Source organism: Polistes fuscatus, unplaced genomic scaffold, assembly GCF_010416935.1.
Source record: "Polistes fuscatus isolate 324 unplaced genomic scaffold, CU_Pfus_HIC Scaffold3, whole genome shotgun sequence".
In the NCBI taxonomy this organism is placed as follows: Eukaryota; Metazoa; Arthropoda; class Insecta; order Hymenoptera; family Vespidae; genus Polistes; species Polistes fuscatus.
The window spans coordinates 7581191-7591541 of record NW_025113107.1 but is presented as its reverse complement, the minus strand read 5'-3'; the positions used below and the strand labels follow the sequence as shown (position 1 = coordinate 7591541).

The following is a 10351-nucleotide window of genomic DNA, read 5'->3' as shown; positions in this document are numbered from 1 at the left end:
CGTATAAACTGCTTTTCATTTATTATTTTAGTTTCGTAAAAACTTTGGCGTCTTATTAATTAATAAATAATAAGTTTATTTGTAATTATATGAAATTTTTTAACTAATATTGAATTTAATAGGAAATAATTATAAATTTTTCGAAAGAGCAAAACATTGATAGCATTGTAGGCATGATATATACATTCATCATGCTACGCAATATCCATAAATTACATACTAATGACGTACATACGTACCGTATATATGTGAAATTATTTTTGGACAGTTTAATACACGCATACATGTATATATATCTATATACATAGCGCAGAAAAAGCAAATTTATTTTAATAAAAATATACACTAGTTCACACACATACACGCCAAAACAATGTTCATAATTTTTGGCGACTAATTTTGATAATATCAAAAAAATAAAAAAAAAAGATCTTTATTTAATCATATGTAATATATATATATATATATATATATATATACATATAATGAAAAGATTTCAAATAATAATTGAAAATAATTATGAAAATTAATTATTATATATTTAAAGTGCTAAGAGTCTTTTAACAAAACACGCATACAAAAAAATGTAATATTAATAAATTTTATACAAACTTGTTCCTAGAATGGAAATTATAGGCTAGTTTATTTATTTATACATTTTAAGTAAGATAAAAAATACTGCCACAAAAATAATAAATGAATTATATTGTTCTTCGTTTTTACATTAGTACGTAATAACTTTTTAAATTTATCTTTCTTTTCTGTTTTATTTTATTTAGTATTAATGAAATATATATGAATATTTATTTTATTATAGTTTTAATGAAATATATTTATCAAAGAAATACTTTAAAAAGAAAGAATTAGAAAAAAAAAATAAAGAAGAAAAATAAAATTATTTCTAAAAGTAACGAACAGATTATTACTTGGATTAATTTGTAAAGAATAACGAATAAATTTGGTAATTCTACAAAAATGGACGAAGAGCTTAGGCACTTTTAAATTACTAATCATGTCTTCTATATTTGAAAATAAAACGATTATAATGGAATGTAGTTAAACATATTTTTAGTATTAAAAAATAAAAAACACAAATAGTATTACTGTATATAGCAGTCATTATGATTTCTGTGAAATACTTGAAGGAGAAGAGAAGAAAAAAAATGATCTATTAAGATTCCCTATCTTCGTAAAATGATTATGTCATTATTATTATTATAATATAGTAAATACGTCAATTTATTTTTGTACAATGCTTTTAATACCCTATTCATAAGAAATATATTTTCATAATTCTTTTTCACTAAGTGTAAAAGAGAAAGTAAAAGAAATATATATGTTTATACCGTTATTCGATTTGTCTCAAAAAATCCATTTATATTTCTTATAATATTTAATTCCTATTATAAGCTAAGTTTATTATTTTTCTTTTTTTAAAATTAACACTATAATAATGAGATGTAAAAGAGAGAGATGTATGTTCATATACATTTATATGTATCTGCCCTATATAGTAAATTTAAAAGCGTGCGTATGGATACTTAGCACGCATTCTACCTCGTCCTCTAGAACCTCGCCCTCTTCCTCCACCTTCGTTATTTGTTCCTCGTGTTGCGTGCCCACGCATTACATTTTGTCCTCCTGAGGATAAAAAAAAAACAAAAAATTATGAATAAATGATCAAATAATTGTAAGCCTCAAAGATAATAGACAAGATGTTAGTATTCAAGATAAATATATTTAATATATATACTTAACATTAGAATTATAATTTTATTCTGGAAAAAAAAAAGATCAGATGATGCTGTCTCGAAAAAATAAAAGAAAAAAGTATTTTTATCTAAGATAAATAAAAGAAAAAAGTATTTTTATCTAAGATAAATAAACGTAATATATGCAAAAGTATATATGCATAGATATATTAACCTCTTCCAGATTGACTTTCCCAGACTATAGGGGTTGGTCTTGCTCCACGAGCACGAAACGGTGATCGTGCCGATCGTCTAAGGGGTGTACCTCTATTACCATTAGCAACTGCAGCCGCAGCTGCAGCGGCAGCAGCAGCCATTGTTCGTTGACGAGTATTACTGGAAGGAGATGCTTCAGCTTCTCTGCTTTCTTCCTCTGCATCGTCTTCAACAATATCACTTCCAGGTTCTTCTACACCTTCTCCCGTGTCAACGGCATCGTCATCACCTGATACTAAAGATCCAGCTTCTTCTGTCCGCTTTTCACCTTCTGAACTCACTCCTGCAATTATTTCAATCAATGTGATTTAAAATATGAATAATTGATTTGATCGAAATGTATCAGAGATATTATCATATGCAAATATCATGTCATCTACCTTCGGTTGGCATCGTACTAGATTCTGTGATAGCTTCTGTTTGACCCTGTTGTTGTTGCTGTTGATCTGCACTACCTACACGAATACTTACTATCGTAGATTCTTCGTTAGTATCACTCACGGATGCACCTATTACCGGTACTGTTGTTACAGTACCGAGAGTTTCTTGTTCTTCCGATGGACCACTACTAGTCTACAAAATAAAGAATTATTATTACGTGTAAGAATAACTTACATGAATATGTGTGTTATTTAATCACTTACAGATGGAGGCAAATCTGCAGCAGGTGAGACTTGTAAAGGTGTAGTAGGTACACTACGACCAGTACCGCCATCTTCTAATTGACCAAGATCTATCCTATTGTCATCTATGCTTTCTTGTACCACTTGAGCTGCTCCTGAACTTAACGAACCAAATATTGTTCGAGTAACAGTTCCAGTAGTAGTTGTTAGTGAAGGTGTCGAAGAAGCTGTATTGGATGCAGACGAATCTCCAAAAGTGAATCGTGCTTGAGGTACTTGAGGTGAACTCACAGCTTCTCCAAATCCATCTCCTCGTCGAGGTACAAACAATGTGGGTGTACTGGGTACTATGCTATCATCACCTCCATCTTCGTATCCTTGTTGTGGCTATAATATCGAAATTTACATATTACATTTATTAATAAAATTAATGTTTTCTCTTTAGAGAAATAGCATATTCATATAAATTAAAAAACTAACCAAAAGCAAATGTTGCTGTTGCTGTTGTCGGGGCATTGGTGCAATACCACGCGATGAGCGAGAGGTAAAGGAAGTTGCTGGTTCACCCGTTTGTCCAGCGCTACTAATTGTTTCTGATTGCTGTTGCTGTTGATTTACAGGTATCGTTGCTTGAGCTTGCCTCGGAACCTCCACACTAGCCGAATCTTCTTCCATTATAATCTCAACTTCGTTGCTGTCACGTTCTACCTCTGCTTCAACTTCATATGGCATTTCATCTTCCTCTTCCATTTCTTCGTACGGATCATTATCAAATTCCTCTTCTTCTTGTGCTTGATTATTTCCACCTCCTTCTCCTTCGTCACAATCTACTATTACTACACAACCTTCTTCAACTTCTTCATCTTGATCACGCTGACTAGAAGTAGGTACCTACAAATACGATGAGTATTATATATATTTGTTTAAATTACTTTCTTCTTTTTTAAGTACCATTCAATACTTACTTGATACTCTATTTCTGAAAGACTGGCACTAGCTGATGATCCTAATTCTGTTTGCCTACTTCTCTTGGCTTTTGGACTAGGTGCTTGTTCTTGTCTACTGTGATCTTCTATTATTCCTGATCCGGATGCAGTAGAATCAAGTGTCCTAGGACGTTTATGACCAGTAGATGCTTGAGAAGTACTAACTGACTGTGTAGAACTGCTAGCTACCGTTTGTTGTTGATCACTGGCTACTGCTTGTTGTTGTTGTTGCTGTTGTTCAACTCTTGGGCTAACAAGTGCCACAGTTTGTTGCTGCTGCTGCTGTTGTTGTTGCTGACATTGCTGTTGTTGTACATTTAAAGTTTCACCACTCTCTGCATCTTCTCTTTGAGTTGATTCAGCAGATTCGCTCAATTGTGGTTGAACGACTAATTGACGTAGCGTACTTGGTGTAGTTTGTGAGGAACTACTTGTACTAGCTGGTTGAAAATCTGTGAGACTACTTGTCGGAGAACTTGTCTCAGTTGTATGAACTATTTGTTGTTGAGGTTGTTGCTGTTGATGAGGTGCAACCATAACAGGTGCGGTTGCAGTCGTCGGTAATACTGCTGCTGTTCTAGACTGAACTACTACACTCATTGGCCTAATACTTGCTAGAGGTGTTTCTGCACGTGCAGACATAGGCTTGATATTAGCAGTAGGAGGTTCACTTGGTGGACTAACCCCACTAACTCCTGTTAATTGTCTCTGCAACTGTGTAATACGTTGTAGCAGTGCTTCCTTTTCTGCTTGAATTTCTGTCTTTTCATGTTCCAAACGAGATATTCTTCCTTCCATTTGAGATTTCAATGCAGCAAGTCTTGCATCATGCTCCGATGTATCCGAATCATTCGATCCAGATTCTATTTTTGCTTTCAAATCAAGCAATTCTTTCTCACAGATTTTTTTTGATTCTGTAAGTTGCATGATCTTTGTCCTAGCGCCTTTCAATACTTGTTTAGCACGCTCTTCCTTTTCTACGCTAGTCTTGTTCATTGTATCTATCTCTTTCTTCAAAGATTCTGATTCATTTTGAATAATTGATATCTGACGAGTCAAATCATCGATCTTCGTAGTTAATTCAACATTCGCTTGTCGTAATTCTTGCCGACCTTCTTCGCGTAATTGATCTTCGCGTTCTTGCGTTACTTGTCCTGAATCATCACCTCCTGCATTACCTGAAGACATTCGCGTATCATCAGATCTATTTCTCTCTTCTTCTACCGTTTTAGCAAGCTCCTCAAATTGTGTTTTGTATTTCTTAGCTATTTTTCTTATCTGAATTTCCTTATTCTTGATATCATTCAAAACTACTTCCTTATCTCCAAGTTCCTTTCTCAATGTTGCTAAATCTTTAGCTTTCGAAGTAGAATCTGCAAGTGCTTCGCTTAAATCTTGACCCAATTTACGTGCTTCCTCGGAAATTTTGGAAACTTGTTCGCCTTGTGCCTGTACTTGTTTCTGAAGTTGGCTCAATTGCTCTTCCAATTTATTTTTTTCTAATTTCAATTGATTCAACTCCTCTGTACGTTTAGCATGCGTTTCGCGTTCAGAAGTAAGTAATTTACTTAAACTTTCACGTTCTGTTTGTAATCTACGCCAATCTTCGGGACTAGCCTTGTTGGATCTTTCTACTAACGCGTTAGCTCTTTGTCTCCATCTCGTAGCTTCTCCTTTGAGACCAGTATTCTCTTGTGTCAATGCTTCATTCTTAGCTGCTAAATCTCTTGATGTATCACGAAGTGGTACTAACTCCTCAGATAATACCATTACCTTTGACGTTAATTCATTCACCTTAGAAGACAAATTATCTCTTTCTTCTCTCAAAATCCTATTAGAATCAGTTATAGCATTTAATGTTTCAATTTTTCTTAATAATTCAGCATGCTTCGATGTTGTAACCACATCAATTTCAGACTTTTCTCTTTCGGAATTAAGAATAGTTTCAGTTTCCTTTAATCGTTTCTCTGCCACTTCTGCTTGAGATTTTAATCTCAAATTTTCTGCTCTCAAAATGTCAAATTTAGCCATGGCTAAATCTTTCTCACGTCTCAAATATTTAATAACTTTGAGTAGTTGTTCAGCAGATTTGGAATCTTCATCCGTGATACTAAAACTACGATTCATTGCTTCTATACTAGTATTAGGACTATCATGACTAGTTCCCTTTGATTGTTGATTTTGCATAATAGCTGTTTTGTCGCTTAACTCTTGAATCTGGTCATGTAAAAGAGAGTTTTGTGCATCCAGATCTTCAACCCTTTTTAAAGTTTCTTGAACCTCTTCAATCAATTTTGCTTCTCTTTCCTTAAATGCTGCTTTTTCCAATTCCAATGCTTCAACAGCTGCATTTCTTTCTTGAGTCAATGTTGCCATTTTCTGATCTACATTTTGCATCTCTTCTTTTAATTTTGCTAGTAATTGTAAATCTGTCGAATGTAGAACCATTTCTCTAGTGTACTTTTCTTCAGTTTCCAATGCAGTCGTCGAAGCAACCTGCAAGTCACTTTTAACAAGTTCTAATTCACCTTTGACCTCGTCAAGTTCTTCGAGTTTTCTTTCAGCTTCTGTGAGCTTTTGTCGTAGCTCAGAATCTGTTTCTTGACGACCACTTGAGATCTTAGCTAATTCTTCACCCAGTTCTTTGACTCGTTTTTGAAGAGAATTAACTTCAACTCTCGATTGTTTCAGAGCATTTTCCAATTCCTCTTTACATTTATTATGTTGTTCCGTTAATTCTCTTAACTGTACTTCTGCACTTTCAGCAATATCGCAATATTGTTGACCCTGTTGACGTGCAGTTTTTAATTGTTCCGTTAAAGATTTTACTTCGGCTTGATTGGTTGCTAATTGCATTTCTAGTTCCTTTAATCTTTTAGTCATATTTTCATCGCCAGTGAAAGGTTTCGATATTGAATGAGCAACAGCTTGTCTTAATTTTGCATTAGCTTCTTCAAATTTCTGAGCACTTTCTGTTTCTGCTTTACGAGCTTCTTCCAATTCGTTACGAATACGTTCAGTTATTTCACGTTCCTCTGTTAGGCGTTCCTGTGCCGTACTTAATTGTTTTTCCATAGTCGATAACAGTTCTCTAAATCGATCCTGTTCTTCCTGTAGACGTCGTCTCAACGCAGCGCATTCTCTGGTAGCATCGTCGAAACGTTGCTCGGTACGTAATTGATTTTCCGCTTGAACACGCTCCAAACAAGCTTTGATAGATTCTACATCAGCTCTTAACAAAGATTGCGTTTGTCTTTCCCGTTGGAATAATTCTCGTTCTTTTAAAAGACGTCCTTCCGAATCTCGCAATAATTGTCTTTCTTGACGTAAATTATCTAATTGTACTTCGGCACGAGACAAACGTGTTTGAGCAGATAGAGCTTCATCCTTCAAGATCATTATACTTTGTTCGTGCTTTCCAATGGTAACATTGTAATTACAACATTTCTCTTCCAATGTTTTTATTTGTGATTTATATGACGCTACATTTGCTTGGAGAAGTTGGAAACGTCCATTCGCAGAATCCAATTGTGCTTTCAATCTACAACAATAAGCCGAATTTGCATCTGCCTTCTTTCTATGCCTTTCAACTTCTTCGCCCAACATTTTTTCATGAGCTATCTTTTCTTTTCTATACAATTCAAATTCGTCCGTAACTTGTTTCAATTTACTCTCTAATTCTTCATATTTTCTCTTCCATTCCTTTTCTTTTTCGTTATCCACTGAATCTTTAGATTTATCTGCCTCGTTTATACTTTCTGCTGTGCTTTCATTTAATTCCTTATTTTCTTCATTAGACAAATCTTTCATGTCTGTTGTACTTGATTGTTTCAAACTTTGTTGATACATATTTTTATACATATCACGTTGTCTTAGTAAACCTTCCAACATTTTAGCTTGTCTGTCTTGAGCAGCTTGCATTTCTGCTAATTGTTCCAAGTACCTAATATGAATATTTAATGTCAATTTAATTATTGTTTTATTGTAATTTATTTTTAATGTTATTGAAAAAAAATATTGTATATATAAATACAAACCTATCCAATTTCTCTTTCATTTCGCCAGAATTAATCTCATCCGTAGCTTTTTCCATTTCTTCTTGTCTTGACGACAATGCACGTACAATTGATAATAATTTTTGATTATTTTCTTGTAATTCTTCGATGTCTTTAAATGTTACAAGTTTCTTCGTAATTATTTGCGAAGAAGCTAGATCATCTGTATTTACTGTCGAAAATTCATTTGTGTGTAAACTATTACCAACTCTATTTTCTTGAACTTCTTTAAGAAGGTAACATACCTAATAAAAAAATAAAAAACAGAAAATAGTAAGTAGATGGTTAACAGTATATATCGTTATATATTTTAATTTATTTCTAGTTTTTTATTTTTCCGATAATAAATGAATGTAAAAATAACTTACCTGTCTGGCTAAATCGGCAAGTTCTGATTTTAATCTTTGATTTTCTTTAGTGTAATGTTTGGATACACGATTTGCTTCATCAGCAGATTCCTGCAGACGATGATTTTCTGCAAGAAGTTCATCCAATTGTGCTGTCAATGTAGTAACATGATTTGTCGCAGCTTCATAATCTTCGCGTTGCTGTTGCAATACAGGTGCTTTATCTTCAAGTTCACGTAAGATAACATCCATTTGTGATTTTAAGCGTTCGTTTTCTTCGCGTTCCGTTGTTAATTCATTAGTTGCATCTACTAATTGTGTGTAAATTTGTGTGAGACTTAATCCCTTCTTTAAAATTCTACTAGCTACGGCTGCTGTTGGTGCCAATTGTTCAACGGCTTGATCTAATCTCTCTATAATCAAATAAGAAATTTTATTTTATAAAATTTTATTTTTAGAATATGTTCATTCATATTCAAATGTTTACATGTTTACAATATTTATATCTTACCTTGCTTAATATTTTTCAGTAATTCGTTTGCATTTTCCAGTTCTTTAGTAAGTTCGGTAATTTGTTGTTCTTTTTCCTGTAGATCTTGGTTGTGTTGTAATTGAAGTTGATTATGTTTTGTTTCCAATTCACCAAATTGTTCAGTAGCATGTTCTAACAATTCCTGAAGTTCTTTAACAGCGTTTATAAATTCTTCGGCTTTTGCATTAGCTTCATCTGCCATTCCTTTGTAAAGATCTGCCAGTCTAGTTTGAGCTGCAATTTCTTCACGGTACGAAGCATGCATAGATATCTCATGCGTTCTTTGTTCTTCTAACTTTTGAGAAAGTTCTTCACAACGTCTTTGAAAAGATGAATGAGATTCACGCAATTGTGCAGCTGATTCATTAGCAATTCTCAATTCTTCATCGCGTTGTGATAAACGAGTATCAGTCAGAAGAGTTCGTGCTGATGCTTCAGCTCTCGTTGCTTGTAATTCTGCTGTTCTCTTACTTAATTCTTCTTCCAAACCAGCTATTTGTTGAGAAAAAAGCGTCCTCTCTTGTTCCAAACGTTTTTCTCTATAAAATAAATTTATATATTTAAATTATCATTAAAAATCTTGGAATTCTTTATATTGTTAAATAATAAAAATACTAACTTGAAGTCCAAAGTCATGTCACGACTACGAACTTCTTCTGCTTCCGCAAGAGCTTGGCATTTAGCAGCAACAGCAGTTTGTAACTGAGTTCCAAGGGAAGACAATTCAGTACGCATTCTTTCGATTTCAAAATCTCTTCGCTCAACTTGTAATTGCAGTGTATCTCTCTCATCGACAGCTGCATCTCTCTGTTTGCGTAAATCACCATTTTCTTTTTCTAACCTATAGAAAATTATAATAATCATACAATTTTAACGATCACTTAGATATGCATTATATCTAAAGTTTATTAATTAACTTTAATTTTTATCCAATTAAATTAATATATAAATTACCTTTTAACAGATTCTTGCAATTTCTGAATTTCACTCTTAACTTCATTCAAATTAACTTCTAACTCGGTAGTATATTTAACAGCCAATTCTAGTTTACCATTACATTCATCGAAGTTCGATTTAGTTTCTGTTAATTCTTTCTGAACTTTTTCCAAATTTTGTTCTAGAAAAAAAAAATTAGATCGAGCGATCGTTAGAAGTAAGAAAATTGAATACAAACTATCAATACGTACCAAGATTTTTGCGGTTACTTTCAAAAACTGCCTTAGCAGTTATAAATTCTTCAAACTTGGCGTTAAAATGTATCCCAAGTTTTTTTTTAATTCCATCGGGTACTTGCTTCAATTCATCTTCATTTAAAATGTTATGCAGCACTTTCTGTTCATTCTCGTCCACCGTCTCCATCTTTTCAACACTACGCACCAATTCTACGATGCACTTAACACTTTTTACAATTATATAACAATATTTTTTGTTTTATTATGATATTATTTTGTTCAATATAATTCCCGTTAATCCTAGCTACGATCGATTTATCAAAATAACTAATATTTTCGACATAACTAACGTAAATTAGCACAATCGTATAACACGCTAATGGATACAATAAAACTACAGCACTAGAATTCTCAAAGAACTGACGCTCTTTCCAATTTCCTACAGAAACTATTATTTGAAACTGCCTATATAGTTAAGTAACCATATATTTATCCAATTGGGATCTTTGTCTAGAATGTATTTTGCTTCTTCAACCAATAGCAATTCCTCAACCAATAGCAATTCTTCAATCAATAGCAGTTCTTCAACCAATAGCAATTCTTCAACCAATAGCAATTCTTCTTAAGAAATAACTCCAATAACATTTCATCGTGAATGAACTTCTTCCA

The 10351-nt window shown here is 33.1% G+C and overlaps 1 protein-coding gene across 2 annotated transcripts; it reads right to left on the bottom strand.

Moving 5' to 3' along the window:
* Positions 1-996: 996 nt before the first annotated feature.
* LOC122520260 (nucleoprotein TPR-like) lies at positions 997-10123 on the bottom strand. 2 transcript variants are annotated; one of them, XM_043640338.1, is made up of 12 exons: positions 9698-10123; positions 9465-9627; positions 9130-9351; positions 8490-9049; positions 8000-8391; positions 7614-7876; positions 3556-7519; positions 3071-3481; positions 2612-2977; positions 2348-2540; positions 1927-2250; positions 997-1641 (listed from the first exon to the last, which is right to left on the bottom strand). In XM_043640338.1, exons 1-12 carry the CDS (start codon positions 9867-9869, stop codon positions 1520-1522), a joined length of 7152 nt encoding a protein of 2383 aa, XP_043496273.1. In that variant the 5' UTR covers positions 9870-10123; the 3' UTR covers positions 997-1519. The 2 variants fall into 2 exon arrangements, with proteins under 2 accessions (XP_043496273.1, XP_043496274.1); XM_043640339.1 differs by lacking the exon at positions 997-1641 and having other exon boundaries at positions 2136-2260.
* Between the last annotated feature and the right edge of the window lie 228 nt (positions 10124-10351).